At 42.0% G+C, this 19,710-nt stretch overlaps 1 protein-coding gene across 1 annotated transcript; it reads left to right on the forward strand.

Moving 5' to 3' along the window:
- The first annotated feature begins 328 nt into the window (after window positions 1–328).
- On the forward strand, window positions 329–13,473 carry DACT2 (dishevelled binding antagonist of beta catenin 2). The gene is made up of 4 exons (XM_065730883.1): window positions 329–556; window positions 5,719–5,851; window positions 7,481–7,768; window positions 10,863–13,473. The coding sequence occupies exons 1-4, from the start codon at window positions 329–331 to the stop codon at window positions 12,653–12,655; spliced, it is 2,442 nt and encodes an 813-aa protein (XP_065586955.1). The 3' UTR covers window positions 12,656–13,473.
- The last annotated feature ends 6,237 nt before the right edge of the window (window positions 13,474–19,710 follow it).

The raw sequence follows: 19,710 nt of genomic DNA on the forward strand, positions 1-19,710 counted from the left end.
CCGAGATACAGGCTGCCCCCGAGCAGGGGTAGGAGCAGGCAGGAGCCGCCCCGCGCGGGGAGGAGGCAGCGCACGAGCACTGGCTGCTCTCCAGGCGTATCCACCCCGAGAGATAGCCCGGGCGCTGCAGCCCTCCTCCCTCCCCTTTTCCCCACCTCTCCTCCAAAACCTCAGGAACCGCCGCGGCCCCGCCGCACTCGCTCCGCCGCCAGCCGCGGAGCGGAGCGGAGCTGCGCGGGCTGCCCTGGCCGCAGGCACGGCCCGAAGCGGGAGCAGCCCCGCCGCCTCCCCGCCGCCCCAGTGCCATGGCCGCGGCCCAGCGCTGAGGATGCTGCTGGGCGCCCCGCGGGCGGGCGGCTGGGATCGCGGCCGGGTGGGCGAGAGGCTGCAGGCGGCCCTGGCCGGCCTCCAGGAGCTCCAGGTGCTGCGGGAGCAGCAGCGGGAGCTGGTGCGGGCCGCCCTGGCTATGCCGGCGGGCGACGGCGAGCAGCCCCCGCGCGCGCACAGCAAGGAGCTCCGGCTGGAAGCCACGCTCACCGCCCTCAAGGAGCAGCTGGTAAGAGACGGGACGCGCGGGGGAGAAGAGCACCGACTTATAACGGGCGCACCTGGGCGCGGTGTCGACTGCGGCTCCGTGCGGGGAGGGCGATGCTGCCGGCCGCGGTGCTGAGGGGAGATCTCAGAGATGAGGGCGCGGAGCGATGCTGCAGCGTGTTTGAAGGATTACCCTTGCTGCCTGCACGCTGTCGGGAGAGAAAAAAAAACCCACTGGGTTGTGTATGAAACGAGTTGCCAAAGTGAGACAACGGTCAGAGCTTTAAGATCCGATGCGGGCAATTGCACAGCTCTGTAATCTCCGGTCTCTCCTTCTCAGTGTTGGTGCTAGGCTTGCTGTCAGCTATCACCCGGCTGTGAACACGGTGGAGACGCGTGCTGCTATCACAGCTCTTATCAGGCTGCAGCTCGGGAGAAGGTTGGCTCAAACCTTTGGAGCCGCCAGATGCGAGATCACGGTAGAGGCCCTGCCGTGATTAAAGTGAAAAACCGCAGAATGAGTGGGCTGCCGCCGCCTGATTACCTGTCACCCATTATGTTAACTAATGACTCCACTTCATACACGTTTAACGAAAAGAAAAAAGAACTGGAAGTATTTATTGCCCGTCCGGGGCCACTGGGTTAACAGAAACACCCAGTGACCTCTGACCGGAGTGGCTGTTTGTTGTTGTTGTTGTTTTTAATGTCAGCCGTTGTGCTTTTATTACTCATTTGTTAAGTATTTTTCATATAAGAACTGAAACTAGATTATCTTGTCAGGTTTAGGTGATCTCGGAGGTCTGTTTCTAACCTTAACGATTCTATGATGCTGTTAACTTCACTGATACTTGAGAAGGCTTTCAAGGGCATGGGAGAAAGTAGACGATAAAATGGAAGAAATGGTCCCTTGGGTCTGCATGATTCAGAGGGTGAGAGCACTTCAGTACTGGGGAGGGATGGTTTCAGAAGTACGTACCAGTGCAATATGGGAAACACCTTCTGGGGGTGCTTGGGAGGGAACTGTTGGTAAAGTCTGAGTGGGGCAATTCAGAACTGCATCAAACCAGGGGCAGGTTCTTCCACAAAACTGCGGTTGTGTGTGAATGCCTGAGGTTGTTGTACAAAGCACTTCCGATTGACCCGTGGCTCTGGAAGCCTTCCAGTCTGGCATCTCGGTAGCCTTCTAGTGTTGCTTTTCTCTCTGCAAATTGCAGACGTATTTAAATGGAGGTGCAGACCTCAACTTTGCATTATACTAAAACATGCGTAAGTGAGCATGCGGTCTTCAGAGAACTGTTACTTGTCCACAGGTCCTAGGAACTGAGACAACAGGCTGAAAGAAGTTCCTTGGTGCCTTGTGGGCAGCATATTGCAGTCAAAACCTTTGAAAATTTTGTTCACGATCACAGGAAATTAAGTTAAAACTAAAAACAACAGGGAATGCAAAGCACAGTATTGCTCGAGGAGTGTTATGTCTTCATCGTTGTTGTTCTTGGCCCAGGGACAGTGAAGTATGTGATCATAGCTCTATAAGTAAGCTTTCAGATTGAGAAACTCATTAACAGTGTAAACATGGTTTTGCCTTGCAGTGTATCTTGATCCAAGTTTCAAGTAGGGTTGTAGCCCTGGGCTTTTGTATGGTGGTAGTTGAATTCATAAGAGGTTTGGTCTGTGCAACATAAAATGGGGAAATTTTATCAGCTGGAGCTGGCTCAAGGCTTACAAGGAGCAGATACAAGATCAGTAAGGGTCAGTCCAGGCTTCTGCTGTGATGGGAAGTTGAGAAGCTGAAGCACAGAGGCTTCCTGATGGGTTGAGTGCTACCAGCACTGCACGAGGAGCAGATGGAGCAGAGCCATCAAATGCTTAAGGAGCCATTTGTGGATGTCACTCTGGCATCCCAGTCTCCTCCACAGCAGCAAGCCTATCCAGATGTGTGCCCTAGGCTGCAAAGCCACAAGCTTTCTGTAGCCCCAGCAATCAAAATTTTGCCCTAGCTAATGGCTCTTTTTGGTGGCCGGGGGATCTTCTAATAGCTCCAAGATATTGTGGTTACCTGTAGTAGACGGGGAAAAGAAGCAGATGTGATGCCACCAATGATCACAAAGGTGCTAAGCAAGTCTATTGGCCAAACTTTATCATGGTGACCCACAGGAGAGAGATGTGAATTCAGACAGTACAAAGAAATGAGACTTTGATCATTTCATTTTCACAGAGAATATATTTATAAAACTTTGTTGATTTGATTAGAATCCAACGATTTTGTTTCACAAGCCTGTGGTGTTGTGAAAATGTACAGAAAGGACAGAAATTAGACTGAAAAGAAAATAAAACACTTGGTACCTTGCATTTTGCACTTTTTTTTTTCTCCTTTAAATAGTTTTCAATGGGAGAAAACATCTTGTACATTCTGGAAATGTATATTTTGAATAGTAAACTAACTGAAAGTTATTGTCAGCTGAGAAAAATAGGTGCTTCCAGAGGGATTCATTTCTCACCAAAATAAGGCTCTGAGATGGGTGAGATTAATCGTCCTCTGGAACTGGCTGCTTTGCAGTATCAGTTAGAAGAGACCCAAGGGTGAATAGATTTATAGATGTACAGACCGAGGTAAGATCAATGCTATATTTTTTTTCATTCTAAAATGTAATTGGATTAATAAAATCAGCGGGTGCTAGTCTACAACTATAGCTGTATATATCAAACCCTCCTGCTGAACTGAGCTGATGAATAGAAGAGCAGAATAGTCAAACACAACCAGTGCTTTTTGGTGCCTTGATTTTGAGTGCCGATTCCTTTGACTCAAAGGAACCTGCTTTGCGAAGAGTGTTCTTCCTTTTGTAAAATGATGATATCCCAGTTTTGGCTCCCCAGAACTGTAGTCTATCAACAGCACAAGCTCATTTGAAAAGACTGGTCCTGCACTGTACAGTGTGCAGAAGTTTTCACAGCTGTGTTGCCCAAAGCAAATAGATGGTTTCACCCACCAGGTTTTGTCTCATATAAAATTCATGTTGTGAATTGAGAAAGCACATTTAGGGTTTGTTGTTCTGAGTGCTGCTTAGTGTAGTTATTAGAACATCAACAACCTCAAGCAACACACTCTTGTCCTTATCCAACCAGTGTGAGAAGTGCTTCTTGTCTTGGAGCGCAGAAGGAGTTAGCTGAAAGATCAAAGCTATGAAGTCTGCAAGAAACATGAAAACCCAGTGGTGTGAGACACAATAAAAGGGTTAAAGATGATGATGTAAATCATGTGTGTTGGTTAAAATGCTGTGAAAGCTCAGACAGAACCTGGAGGTATAATAAATAATCTTTGAATACCTGAGAGCCTTGTGGCCTCTCCGTCATTAATCAGAAACCACAGACTGAGGGTTTGGCTGGCAAAACATTAATCATTAAGCAATTAATTCCAGCCATGATTTCCTGAGTAGGTGGGATTGAAGGAGGCATGGCATGTTTTTTGCTTTTTCACCATTAAGGAAATAAAGAAGTATTGAGGAGGTCATACATTCATCATGTAGATGGGATAGAAAATCTCCTTTATTATCCCAGTCTTCCTTCTGTTTATATGAAACAGGAAGTGTGAAAATCACCACCTGTTTTTCTACAAAGCAGTAACGAACTTGTTGAGCTTAAACATTTCTAGATGTGCAACACTAGCAAAACGGAGCTCTATTTCTTGTGTCTTATATACGCAAAAAATACTTAGCTTTTTTGTCAGCATCAGCAACCTTGTGAAACCCAGGGCATCTGTCATTTGCCTTTTGTTTGAGTCTCAGTTTCTAATCATTTACTGATTGCTGCAGGATCTTCTCTTTCTTCGTGTTTTGTATTTATAGCTGAGGAGAAATCTAATAATGCAACTCTCAAAAGCTGAATAGTCATAACATATGGAAAGTGGAGGTGAAAATATATACATACTGATTTTCATTTTCTGCATGTTCTTTAATTTTGTAGATACTTTCAGGGGTCTACATATTTATCTATTTATAAGGGGTTGGAAATGCTGCTAGAACTGTCATTTACACTTTTAAATGTGAAATGTACTCATAAAGAAGAATCCTTTTCAAGAGTGTTTCAGGAAGAATGTTTTTCTTGCCATTACTGAATGGAAACCTGGCCTCACAAAGGTTACGAGCACAACTTTACGACCAACTTCAAGAGACTACCTTTCTTTAGAGTTCTGTAGGGTGCATGGCTAGGCATGATGTAATTATAAGCTGCCTAAATAGCATCTGGGCTTAGATAATTTGCCAGGTGCCATGTGAGAAGTTTGACAGAAACTTACTGCGGTTCTTTGGCTGGTACCCTAATGATTGGCCATCTGCCCCACTAAGCTGACTGCATAACTGTCAGGGAAGCAACTGCAGGAGCTGTTACCTCAGATCAAGCCTGGTCAGGGACTGTAGTAGGCAAAGGGCCATGTTTCTGATGGAAATGAAGGATTATTTGCAAGCTTGAGACATCACTTGTTTTAAGTACAGTCACTTTCATGGCAGAATTAAAAATGCCAACTTCTTGCATAAAATGTGTGGAAGTAGCCAGCCACAAGATGTGCAAGGGAATTTTTCAGCAACATAGATGGCACAATTTGTGTAATGTGCCCTTTCTATTATAAAGAGATGTCATCAGAATAAATGTTTTGCAGAATTCAGTATGCTGAGTGTACTTTGTGTGCCAGTAGGATATCACTGTGTACCTATGCTTAGTAATTTCCATTCATCAGAAAGTATCCGATAGAGTTCATTCAGGCAATTCATAATGTTTATCTCATCCTCTGCCCAGAGGCAGTGTATGGAAAAGTGCAGTACATATATCAATCTGTTAAATAGTGGAAAGATTGCCATCCTCCTTAGTGCCACAGTCCCTGCCGTAAGTATAACAACAACAACTAAAACCAAACAAGGAAACAAAGGTTAAAATAGTATATTCAGAATGACACATCTTGAGAAAATGTTTTGCTGGGAAGAAGGCAATATATGCTGTGAAAAAAATTCATTGTACTTGTCTGTTATGTCATGCTCATTACAAAGAGCCAATTGCAACAGTCCCTAGCTAAGCAAAATACTTTGTGAGTGCAGAATCTGTCCAACACAGATGGCCTGAATTCACATTTTTTCTGCTGAGATTCTAACTGTGATTATTCTTCATTTTCCCCTTCTTTTCTTGATTTATAAACAGTCTCGTTTGAGGAGACAGGATGTTGGCTTGAAAAGCCACCTGGATCAGCTTGATCAGCGAATAAGTGAGCTGAAACTGGATGTCAGTAAGACCTCCAGTGAATACTTGGACAGTGACAGCCGCCCCAGCTCAGGTAATGTGCACTTGGTCGTTTATTCCCAGGGATATGGTATGGGCAGAACTGAAGATGTCAACTGCTGAGCAGAACTCTTTTTGTTCTGATCTGAAACAGTGACCTGGGGCTGAGGTGGAGAGTAGTGATCTTGCATAGACTGCAAACACAGAGGTGATGGGAAATTTCCTGGAAAGTGAATTTACTTGGAAAATGCTGTATGACTCAACTATTTTTTTTAATAGAAACTTTTGATTGAAAAATGATATTTTAGCCATGAATGGAAAGAGAAGGAGGGTACAGGTTTATTAATTCATTAATTTGTCCAGTGGGGAATGGCAAAGTGGCTGGAGTACTTGGCAGAAAAGGAGAGCAACTACCAAGTCAGTACTTTGCTTGAATCTACAACATCTTGAACCTAACTAAAGCCTTGAAGATCGTTACCACTATGGATATTTCATCATTTATAGAAAAATGAAACAGTTTTATTAAAAGACACCGAGAAAAATACAACCCAGCAGTCTGATGACTCAAGTTCTCTCAGATAGAGAAACAGGCAGTTTCAGGTTTCTGCTCTGATTTGCATAGAGTGCTAATCCTCAATCTTTTATAACTGGACTATCTATTAATAGCTATAAACAGCTGAGTAGAAATGGAGAATCTTACCACTAACTACTTCTTCCAATAGTTTTTAATCATGCATTTTATTTTATATGGATATGCATACGGATTTGCAGAATCATACTTGGGGTAGCTGTTAAACGTGCAAGTTCATAGGTTCATAGGTTCATAAGGTTGGAAAGGACCTACAAGATCATCTAGTCCAACCATCCTCCTATCACTATCCCTACCCAACTACTAAATCAAATCCTTTAACACCTCATCTAAACGCTCTTGAACAGCGCTAGGGATGGTGCCTCAACCACCTCCCTAGGCAGGCCATTCCAGTGCCTGACCACTCTTTCAGAAAAAAAATGTTTCCTCAGGTCTAATCTAAAGTTGCTGTGTCAGGAGTGTTCAGGAGTTGAACACTTAGGCATAAACACAGTTGGAAAGCAAAGTGCATCCTTTGCTGTTTGTTTTACCCACTGAGGAATAATTAAAATTCTCATCTTGAACTTATAAATGTTTTATTTAAAACTTTTGGGTTTAGTTGGTAGTGATTGTAAGACCTGAGGAGGGAAGATAATCTCCATTCTGTACCCTTAGATAGTCCAGCTGTAACAGACTGGCATCTCTGAGCACAGGCTAGTTTTCACCTACTTTCCCAAACAAACTCTGTTTATATGTACCTGCCACAAGTTTCAACAGTATATGATGGTCCTGTTTTACATCAGTTACATAGTAGACACCAAAGACATTCTCCAATGAAGAACAGAGCATGATGGAGCTACACTTAGCCCCATCTCACCCTCAGAACTGTATGTGCATGTCTGTGCTGAGGTGGCTCAAGGCCTAAGTAAATACGCAGAAGCCCAGTAAAGCATAGCTGATCTGGAGTATGCCTTTGCAAAATTTAACCAAATAAATTATCACAAATTTAGATTTTTGGCTAGTAGCAAATGGAAATTTATCTTCTCTCTTTATTCTTCTGAGTACGTTTAGTTACTGTAAATCAGTAATATTTTCTTATTTGTTTAAACTCTGCAGGCTTCTACGACCTGAGCGATGGTGGTTCTTGCTCACTCTCCAATTCTTGTACCTCTGTGTACAGTGAATCCATTTCCTCCTCCCACACCAGTCTCTTGCCCAACTCTCAACACCCTAAGGCAAGGCTCAGCGTGTTTGATTACCGACCCAAGTCTGCAGATGAAACTACTGTTCACAACACCAGCTTCCAGCAGCAGGGAACCTATGTCAGTGATGGATGTCGGATTACAGCTAGCACAGACGTTTCTGGGACTCCTGCCAGGTCCAGACCAAGGCCGGTTTCTACAGGTAATCAATTGCAGAACTGGTACTCATTCAGGAGAAGGTCAGAGTCCTGGTTATTACTTTGAGAGCAATATACAACCACTAGTGTAATCAATATAAAGTACTCTTTTTAAATACGCAAAGTAAGAATTGAAACCACAGAGCCAAACCATTTACTGTACCTCTTTCACTTGTCTCGTACTTGGATACTTTTAAACAGTAACAAATACGAAGTCGTATGCAGTTAGTGACAGAAAAGTATTTCAGTGCATGAGGTAAAATTGTAATGAATTCCTAGATAACTTTTTAATTTACCTGCTTCTGAAATTTAAAAAATTGCATATTTGAAATGCTTCGTGTGAAAGTGCAGGGATATCTGAAAAATATGAAGTGAATTCAGTATTAGAGTTGTCAAGTTTTACAACAAATCTTGAGAGAAAAAGCCACTTCTAGTCTTACTGTCTGTGTTCTCAATCTGTTGTAAAATGAGTATGATAAGACTCTTTTTCCAAGCCACATTAATTGAAATTAACATGGATATTCAGTGTTCTTTTTCGTAATTTTCATAACCAAAGGTTAATCAACTTATCTAGAAACCAGACTTGGCCCTAATACTGGATCAATTATGAATTTATGTCACACCTTTACATGTAATGGATGAACCTGGTAATATTTTGAGTCTCTTGTTTACTGATCTGTTAAGTAGCACCATATTACTTTTCACTCCGAGTCCTTCTATGGCCTCAGAACAGCCTCATGTTAGAGAAGTTCTTAGAGTGACCCAACCAGATGCGAGGCAGTTCAATATAGATATTTATAGAAATAGTGAAGTCATAGACAATGTCAATGACTGTCTCTTTGGAGTGATTTCTGCAGCTTCTTACCCTAGCCTAGCTTACCTCTGGCTTGCTTAGAGCAGAAGACCACCTATGATGTACCTGCCTGTGCAGACACACTTGAAGCGACTGTGGTAAATTGAAGCATGAAAGCACAATCTTCTCATGTCTTCTCAGATGCTAGTGAGCAGAGCTGGTCTTAGTGGTCTATGTCTTCCAAGTTCAGATTACAGAGTTGCTGTTGTATCAGAAGCTTCTGTTTCTTCCAACATTTTATTCTTAGCAATTGGGGTATTTTATGGGTTTTGGGTATGGAGGTAGACCAGTAGATAAAGGGATAGCTAATGTTAGTGAGGGCAGGGTGAGGGTACACACCTGTAGTTCTCCTTCCTCTTTCCTACCTCTTGCTCCCTTCTTCCTAGCCACAACCTCTTACTTCCTTCAACATGAGAACCATAAGTAAAGGGATTGTTACTTCAGTGTAGTCTTGGAAAAACAATTCCTGCAAAGTTGACAGTGTTTCAGAGAAGTGAGTCAAAGTGTTATTCTTGTGAAAGGCTTGTGATCTTGGTGCTTTCTCATCTCACTGTAATAAGTCTGCACTTCTGTTACAGGAAGGCATGCTTTGTTTGAGCTAAAACATGTTTGAGTTTTGTCTTCCTCTTTAATATAATGCTGAGGAAAAATCAGTTTGTGGTAGAACAAACCACCTCTTTTGTGGCACTTCTATGCTGCACGGAATGTAAAAATAAAACAAAAAAGAGCATCACTGCACACTGCCATTAATTTCCTAAATTTTGCCTATAATTATGTAATTATATTGTGATAGACGTCATCATCCTGATCTTTGCTATAGCAGGTTTGTAAGCTCCTTAGGAAGGGCATTGCAGACTACTCCAGATTTTAATTCTTCCAAAAGCTTCCTCTAACAGGACAGAAGTAGTCACTGCAACTGAAGTATCTGTTTGGAAGTAATTCCCAGGTTTCATGGCTGCAAGAGTCAACAGCCAGGAAATTAGCTAGCTGAGAATGTTTGCAGTGCAATCTGTGCTGTCATACCAAGAAATCCAAGCTAACTGCAGATAGTTCCTGCACGCTTGGTACCAGAGGTAACACAGCACCATAGCATTCTACTGGCAGACTTCTCTAGATGTAGCAGTCCTGCTCCTGAAACACAGCTTGGTTCTCACAGAGTAGAAAATGTTCCTGAGAGGGAAGTGCAGCAGTCAAATTAACTTGCCCTTAGATATCTTTTTTCGTTGTCAAAATAAGAAAGTTTCTTAGTCCATTTTTCTGTATGCTTAAGGTAGACTTACTAAAAATGTACTCACAGAATTACAGCCAACCCAATTTTCTGCCTGTTAGTAAAGCCTCTGAATATTTATTTCTGGAATTAAATGTCACAAGAAGTTTGAGTATAAAACAAGTTACTTGAGAAAGGTGCGAGGCTGGCAATTATAGCAAATTAAATTAGAGATCTGGTTAGGAAGTTTCACTGGATTTTAGGCTGAAGAAAAGTAGAATCACATCACTGTGGTCTATAGGATGATACAGCTTCCAGACACAAAGAGACTAAGAAACCATAAGCTTGTGTCTGTTAAAGTCCTCCTAAAGCAGCTGGTTCAGTACTTTAGATTTTTCTAAAATGTGTGATAGAAGGGTTGGAGGAGAAGCTGGAATTAAAATGTAACCACTTTTTTATTTATATATATATACACAGACACACACCATTAACACTTCGTATGCTGGAAATATCAGGAATTTCTTCCTGAGTTTAAAAAATCATTTAGTCATGGGAAGTCTTTCTCCTATCCTGGGGAAAAAGAATGAAAAATCTGTATGTGTTGCATTGAATAATTTTACCTGACATTTAGCATCAGGGTGTATAGTTGTTGAATTCACTTCTCACCTCTACTAAGAAATAAAAAAACCTTTTCTTTTTCTTTTTTTTTTTTTTGTGTTGTGTGTGTTCCTGTTGGACTGTAAAATTCTAGATCATTTTTTTATATATATACAGATTTACTTTCATCTAAGTAGGACAAATAAAATTTCCTGCAAAGTTATGAGTTTTATCACTGGCAATAAAATGCATTTTAATCTTTGTTTTACCAAAGCCTTGAGATAATTCGATATTCTTAGAGGACTGAAACTATTTTCTGCATTGATTATACTAATTTTAGTAAAAGTTGGCACATCCTCTGAAACAGTGTTTTTAACATAAGCCAGTTTGAGTGTAATCGTTTGTGATTTAATTAGGTTATTTATTTTCATCCACTCTGTAGGTGACTTGGAAAGACTCATTCCAGCAGATGCTAGATTCCAGAAAGAGACAGACCCCAAATCCTCATTGCCTCTGCGCCATGCAGACTCACACTTGCTCAGCATAGACCCCAAGTTCCAGAATGACTTGGTCTCCAAGAATGGTATTGATGTGTACCCTTACCCAAGCCCCCTTCATGCAGTGGCTTTACAAAGTCCCCTTTTCTCCCTGATGGGGACATCCACAGAAGCAGACCTCCAGGCTTCCCCCAGCAAACCCATGCCTGGTGTGACAGGTCCCACCTTGATTAGGACTAGGCCAACCCCTGAAACCAAGCCAGGGGGTTACATCAATAAATTACTGCAGCTGACAAGATGCAAAGGGAACAATCGAGCTGATGCCAGTGAGCGGGTTTCAACAAAGAGCCAGCCAGCCACAATGCACCAGAGACTCATTATAACCCCCAGTGCCGGAGGAGTGAAAATTAACAGCAGCAGTAGCCAGCTGGAAAAACAAGCAAGCTCTCTGGAAAGTAACAAAGCTGAAGGAAAGCTGCAGAGAGAACTGCCGGAGGGGGAATGTGCCAAGCTGCAGGAGGCCATGCACTGTGTGAATGAAGAACAGCCGTCCGGTTTCCCTGACACAGAACCATCAGCTGTGAATAGTTGTTATCCTGCCAAGTCTGCAGCAAGGGGCTCTCCCCTGGCAGAAGCAACGGATAGCAGTTTGGAGCACAGTTCGTCGTGCTCGCAGCTGTGCCAGGAGGACTCCAGCCTTTGTACCTGGAATGCTAAAGCCATCCCACCTAAAAAGTTGTCCCTCAAAAAATGCAGCAGTGCCAAATTGGCTAATGCTGGAGGCCACGAGAGAGCAGCGCGGGGTGAGTTCGTCCACGCTCAGTTTGTCCCTGCGGAATCCCACCAAGTCCGAGTCAAGTTTGCAAGCTCCAAAACAAAGGCAGTGAAGATAAAGAGGAGAAACAGTGAAAAGGTACTACGTCCTGGGAAGCAAGCCTTTTACTTAGAAAAGGTGAGAGGGACCCATGGAGCTGCCAGGCCGCCTGCTGACTGGAATCAGCCCCACAGACCACACGGAGTGAAGAACCTTGCCCGGAGACCTTCATACTCTGGTGATGTGACTGGTAGGTCATGCTCAGAGTCTAGCCTGTTCCCCGTGCAGGTCAAGCTCCCCACTGTGCCATCCAGGCCAGAGCTCTACAGAGCTTCTGCCAACGCGCTCTATTCCCTTGAAGCAACTTGTGAAGACACAGCCAACAAGAAGAAGCAGCGCAAGTGGCAGTCCACGGTGGAGATCTCTGCCAAAGGCCATGGGGCCAGCCTCGCTGGTGGCTTTGGAGTAGGTGCACCAAGGCAGCCAGCAAGGAGAGCTGGTGTCCTGCGCACTGTCAGTATGAGGGCTCGTTCCAAGAGTCACCATGGAGCTTACGCCAAAAGCGAGTCAGACCATTCTGAGTACTCGGCAGAGTGTGCTTCCCTCTTCCACTCCACCATCGCAGAGACAAGCGAAGGGGAGGTCAGCGATTTCACAGCTAACCGTTTTGGGGACAGTGAGTCCAGTGAAAGTGATTCAGATGACAGCAGTAACAGTAGCAGCCTTGCGCTTGACTACGATGAGGGGGATGAAAGCGAGCTGATTTGGCCAGAAGGATCAGTCAGACAACTGGGGACTGTCCAAGCCTCTTCCAAGCCTCTTCCTCCAGTGCCCAAAATCTGCCGCATCAAAGCTTCAAAGGCACTAAAGAAAAAGATTAGGAGATTCCAACCTGCCTCGCTGAAGGTTATGACCATGGTTTAAAGGAGAGCATCTGTTTCTTGCCTTGAGACATCCTGCTGGCTCTCATTTGCAAAACAAGAGAACCGATGTGCAGAGAAAAGGACTTGCTTAACGAACTTTGAACAACCCCTGAGTCGGCACAAGGGATCTTTTTGTTCGTTAATGATTGGACATAATTGTCACTGTATCTAATTTCCTCTTTTGCCATTTATTCTGTAAATACGTATCCGTATATATTGTGTGATGCCTTTTTTTAACTATGCAGAAGGGTCGTTGTGATAAAAATTAAAGTGTCAGTAAGCAACAACGTGTCCAAACAACCTCTGCCATGACATTTTGCAGGGAGGCTCTTGTCCATACACACTCACAGAAAAAGCCTCAGACACAAAGGCCTCCTAAGAGGCTCTTTCCAGTTGGAGATTTGGGAATGTCCCTCCCTCTTATGAGTAACTCTTTCTAGTCTAAAACATTAATCACTCACCTTTCACTCTGCTAATATGGAAAAGCTCTCAGTGCTCTCCACTTCTTTCTTTCAGGACAACTATTCACGTACCATCTCCAGAACTTCAGGAGAATTATTTTATCCTTCAGCATACTATGGTTATTGCTAAAAGCAGTGTGTTTGCAAGTGAGAACAAGACTTGTCTGTTTTCAAAACTGAGAGTATAGGGTTGGTTTTTTTCAATATCACCTCCTATCACTAATAAATGTTCCATGTTAATGCTCATTTATTGAGTGAATGAAAGAATATGAGAGCACACAACAGTGTGTGGGTAACGGGGACTGAGATTATAGCTCTGTCCCTGAAATTGCAGACTCAATAAAAATTATTTAATGTACTTCAGAAAACTGTGCTTGTCTGGCATTCACATGTAAAATAAAAGGTTCTGGGAAAAAGTGAGATGCTAACATTGCATGAGGCACACGGGAGCATTCTCTGGTGGAACAGATGAGGTTTTTCGTAATCACTGTGCAGAGGCTTCTTTAATTTTTAGGTGCTCACCTAACAGCTTTGTAGGAACCAGGGTCCTTTTCAGCATCCATGTAAAAAAACCTACACGTCAGCAGCTGCTTCTAGAATTTGAAAACTGTTTATATTGAAGACAGTAGTGTCTTGCTTAAACTGATGCAATTTTACTGTAAGACACTCTTAAAAGATTATATTTGTATACACAACATGTTTTGAGTGGACTTGAGGGCACATACGTGAAGCTTTAAATTAGTTAACAAACTGATTATTTTGTGTTACAACAAGCAGTCCTAATTCTTTCCTCTGAGCACAGGAATCTGGAAGCTGAGCTGAAATTCACCCTGTGTTTACCAAGAATCAGGTATTATCCTCCTGCCCTTTTTCAGTACCCAATCTGAATACATTCCTGGCCTAAGAGATGTAGGCATTACCTCAGTCAAGAATGTACTGGGTCTGAAACAAAAGACAAGTGCTTAGCTGAAACTGTGGGTAAAAGAGTGCTTGTTAATGAATCCTTGGAGTAAACAAACAGAAGTATTGAAAGACTAAACTTTCAGACAATGTCTTCTATTCTATGGAAGACAAATTATGTTTTTAAACCACTCTTTCTCATACTATTTTTGGAAAATGAGATAGAAATAAGAGTTAAAAAGTAATTCAGATATTTGGAGCTAATGCCTAGCAACATCCTTACTGTAACTAGTGAAGTGTTACACTTTAGTCAGTGGAATATGTTCAAGTGTTTTTTCATGATCCAAAGGATACTTGGACATACCTACTCCAGTAGGATTAATGGGAGAATTTCACAAGTGTGGTGCTGTCTTCTTGTTCAACATGTCTCGCAACAGAACAAACAAAATAATGATTTATGCTATGTTGACTTTCTACACTTCAGAAGGATTCTTTTTCTCATTTACACAAAAGGTTTGGTTTGGGGGAGTGTGTCAAAAGTTACATACGAACCTTAATCCATGAGTTTTCTGGGGTGGGGTTTTCTGGATGGATGGGAACTTTGAAGGTTTTACCACCAGGGAGGAAGTACTGTTCCTAACTAGAAAACTGTCGTGGGTAGGAGCATTCCAAAACCTGATAAACACCACCACCCACTAGCTCCCTACCTTCTTATCAAAGTAAACTAAAACAGTAAGTTTGTGATCACACAACTCAGTAAATCCCACTTTAGGGCTATTAATGCTCTGTCAGAAATGCTGCCAGACACATGATGAAAGTGCTGATCCAGAATGAACTTACACTGCCAATTCAAATAAAGAAAAATGATGACTTAATTTTGTACTGACAGGTTTTGTGCCAGATGAGGTATCGCTGCCTCTACTGCTCAGACCTTCTGCCAGGTCAGATAATATCTCTCCTCCCAAAGCAAGCATAAAGCCAACATAAAAGCGCAAAGCTGACACAATCTTCATCATCCTATGCCCTAGCTAATTTGACAGAAATATGATTGTGTGCCCACACTTGATCCAGGGCAAACCTGTAGTCCTGGAGAATCACAGCTGTGCAGAAGACATGCTATTAAGTGTTGAGGTATCACCATTTCACCATGCATAATGATACCATTGGGCCATGACATTCTGGGAAGGACATGTGGATTTTGGGACAGTGCAGGCAATATTTTCCACCTCCCTTTGCCCTTTTTTTTTTTTTTGTAATTTATTTTTATTTATATTTTTTTGTGGAATGGAGAACTGATGGTTGTCTCTGGGGAGCTTCATCCCACAGTGGTAGACATGGTAGGACAAAGTCCCTTGAAAAACACTCAGCTCTACTTCAGTGCAATTACTTTAGGAGAATAGATTTTTTCCCTAGCACTTCCCTTTGGAAACATTGCTTTCTTCAGCTGGAGAAAATCTGTACTGGGACCTAAGGCTTGGAGGAATGATGCAAGACAATGCAAATACTTAGATGGTCAATACTCCAGGAAGAGTGGAACCAAAAATATGACTGGTTCACTACACTGATAAAAATTAGTATGTTCTGGTGACACATACACAGAATAACAACCAGAAACAAGGGTGAGGCCTACCAGTACTCAGTCCACCAAAGACTGGGGGCTGACTCTGCTGGCAGCACTGAGGAATACACACCACTAAAACAGAGATCTGAAACATAATCATGAAGTATCTATAAAATAACATTACATCAAGTTGTTTATATGTGTATGATGAACATCATACAGCTTTTTGCTCCATATGCAGCCTTATAGCAAGAATCAGCAGTGCTCAGCTTTACTGACTGCTGTAGCAGTGAACAGTAGAAATATTCACCATCTTCTTTCCCCATCAGAAGCAATCTGCGAAATCCATCTACTTCACAGTGACTAGTACTACAAAGGCCTAAAAGAATGCAAAAAATGTCAGACAGTCATTCAATTAAGTCTAGCACCAAACCTGGCACACTTTAGGAGTGAGAAGCACTTTCCCTGTGACTTACTTAACAAATGCATAGTTCTGACAGCTATCGGAGAAACAGCTTTATGTAGCATCTCCATTGCAGGAGCTAACATCTGTAGTCATTGCTCCAAGCTCTAGTGAATCAAAGTCATCCACTGCTGAAATGGATGCACCACATCAGTAGTTTCCTTCTGAATATGAATGGTATTTACACTGTTGTAGAAGCAAATTGCTCCTTAACCATTCTTAACCACAAAGGAAAGAAGGGGGGAAAGAAGGATGTGCTGAGAGAGAGAACAGAAGGGGAATTAAGGAAGCCTCAAGAACACTTTGCTGAGTAGACCAATTTTATGATTTTTAAAATTTCATTAATCCTTTTATTACTCTTAATACTTTTGGAAGTGGATAATTATCAGCATTCTTGGCTTTGACACAGTCTTAGCTATTTTGTCCGTATCTATTAAGCAAACCATGAGCCAACCTCTCCTAAGCTACAAGGTGAGGGAGAGCCCAAGGTTCCTTCTAGACCAAGTGCAAAATCCCTGGAGGAGCAAAGATTGCACAGTATAGGCATGCAGATAAACAAGGTATCTGTGGCCTTTGCTTCAGGCAGGGGACAAAGCAGCAGCATGCCAGGGACAGACTAACCAGCCACTACTCTGATGCAGCAGTGGCAGCCTCCATTTTCAAGCTCCTCTGAGCCCTCCTCAACCGTCTAGAGGTTGAAGGGATCACCCTGCCTAAGTCCTATTTCTGAAGCTTCCAGTGAGGATGTAAACATACAAAGACCAAATATTTCAGGTACAGCATTTAGCTTCCTTCTGTCTATGCATACGAGGGAAATGTGGTATGCCAGCATTAGCTCTGTTCCTTCACTACAGTTGAAGTGAAATCAACTGGAAATTGTTCAGCTAAGGGCTGTTTTCTGATGCTTGCACTTTTCAGATTTAAAACCATTGTGGTATGTCTCATGATACTGCAATGCACAACATGAGCAGAACAGCAGCTGAAATGATACCAAGTTCAGCCACTATCATTCTTTCATTTGTGTGTGTTATCGCTATAACAAAGCCTGGAGATGATTGTTAGCTAATATTGATTTATTTTTTTTCCAAGCCTTCCAATGTTTTTCCTTTCCTGGCTCATCATTTGTAACTAGCATCAAATTTACCCATGGCATAATTCCAGGGAGCCACCCCACAGATTCCTTTATCCCTCACACAGTTCTCAAGATGTCAGCAAGTGGGATGATGGGAACAACAGATGGAAAGTAAGAAGAGTTTCAGACCTTCAGCTTTTGATTGGGCTGTGTGCTATGGAAATAACTTTTGCTGTAGTATCACATCTGTATTATCACGGGATCAGGGGATGTGGGTAGGACTGTGCACAGTGATGGATTTTCATGCTTACTCTGGTTTTCTAAAAACAATTTGAAATGAGTATCAGCAATCTAGTGATCTCTGTCCCCATAAAGCTACAAACAGAAAATGCACAGATCATACCGACCAAGCAATATTGAAACCAATTACAGATTTACTTGCCCCAAATTAAGAATTTCAATTTCCGCAGGAGACTTGAGCAGATGGATGTGCTCAAAAAGCTCTGACAAATCACTTTGGATGCCACTCTTCAGCATCTGAGATAGAGATTAGAGGCCAACAGGCTGCTTTGAGAAATGTATACTGCAGCAACCTTTGCTTCTGCATTCACATATAATACTTTCTCTCCATTCGTATTGCCCCAGAAATGCATAAAAATCCAAAGGTTCACATAAAACCAAAAGTTCACTCAATTAGCTACTACATTCACAATTCTGTATGAAATACCTTTACAAGAATGGAGCTCCAAGATGGACCAACACGGATACATTTACTCTCCAGACTGCTGGATAATCCCTTCAGCAAAAATCCAGAAACAAAACTTCTACCTAAACAAGATGTTGCACCAACAGGAGCTTTACTATTCAATATATAAACATCTAAGATTTTCCACTGCAATGATCCAGAATAAAACACACAAAAAAACTTAAATATTATAAGATCCGTAGCTCAGCCACTGATGTAAGACAAAAAGTTCAATCACGAAAACAGCCTTTGAGTCTGGTAACTCTGGGAATACATAATTTGGCAGCAGGATAATTTTATACACAATTCTTCAGTTTTCTTCTTAATATTCTCAAAGGAAAAAAAAAAGGCATGAACCTTAAAAAGATAAAAATATTAAATATTCAAAAAGTCTTTGCCTAGGCTTGGCTTTAAAGTTGTGGCTGAAAAATATTTTATCAGAATGTGGTTCTCCATCCTTCTGTGCAGTTATTTGGAAGTCTGTTCTCATAGTCTGTTTTTAAAAAAGAGAATTAAACCTTTAGGAAAAGGGCAGAAGATGAATATATATATATATTATTCCACCTCCTTAATAGGCAAAAGCATTACCTCCCCAGTTGTTGCAGGCTGCAGCCTGTAGTGCTGGGTCACTTTTAAGAGAAATCAAGACATTGCAAAATCTGTTCAGTTCTGATGTTTCCAGCATAGTTTGTACCCTCAGAGATTAATTTGTTTCCTGTCTTTGCTATTAAAAAACAGAATTGTAAAATTACATTCTTACATTCCTCATTAGAAAGGTCACATGACTCAATGCTGTATTGACGCACCATGCTCTGAGTCTCTTTGCCCCTGATATGGCTATTACACTGTGGCATAAGAGGAAAAACAGAGAGCTCATCAGCTACAGTGTGGTCTCTGACTGCTGGGTACCTCACCTTGGCATAGAAATCCATATATCCTAAAGGAGCGAGGCTTATGACATTATTTCTTGAAGCGGAAATTTGCCATCCAACTGCATAGCATTAGATGTATATATAGATTTGGATAGAGGCAGTTCAGTGGATGAGTGGATATAGTTAAGTCCACAGACATTGCCTTGGAAGTAGAGCAGAAAAGGGCTTTGGGCTACACATAACTGTGTCTGTGTCTTGTCACAGACTGAATTTTCCAAAGAAAGTAAGTCATAGTAGTGAACAAGTATTGAGAATGAAATACTGCTGATTAAAATTAGTACTGCGAGCATCTTTCTATTTTAAACACATCTGCAAAAGCTAATGAGTTTGGCAATAGTTCTATCCAATCTGACATCGGAGTGGGCTGAATTCCTTGAAAATCATTCCATGATGTATTTCGTTAAATCCAGATGTAAGGGAAGTTTTGTATGTGCCTGCTCAATTTGCACCTGAATTCTGTATCATCTGAAGCACATTCATAAGCACCTACCAGAAAACTGCCTCATTTTCACCATCATTCAAAAAAGAGAAGGCACATGTTGCTGAAGTATGAAGTATTCTAATAAAGTGAGTATGACTGTAGAAGGGATTTTGTAGTTTTTCACCCTACATTTTTATTCTGTGGGTTTACTGATATGTTTTTGTCCTGAGTCTCCTTTGTTGTCACTGTGGCATTAGAAATGATATAATACTTGTACACCAACAGTCACAGCTTTATAACTAGTATTTATAGAGCATGGGCAGCTACTAGGAGGTCAGAGAGAGGTAAGAGGAACAAGCCAGCAGGCTTAACTTCACTGTATCAAATTTTTCAGATTTCACAAATAAAAGAAGCCTGAAAACCACCAATTGTGTCTCAAGTACCTGTGATGAAGAAGACCTCCGAGCAAAGGATCCATATAGCCAGGACGAGGAAGAGTAC

Source organism: Cyrtonyx montezumae, unplaced genomic scaffold, assembly GCF_038088225.1.
Source record: "Cyrtonyx montezumae isolate F1298 unplaced genomic scaffold, pur_monq_1.0 scaffold_0, whole genome shotgun sequence".
NCBI classification, from domain to species: Eukaryota; Metazoa; Chordata; class Aves; order Galliformes; family Odontophoridae; genus Cyrtonyx; species Cyrtonyx montezumae.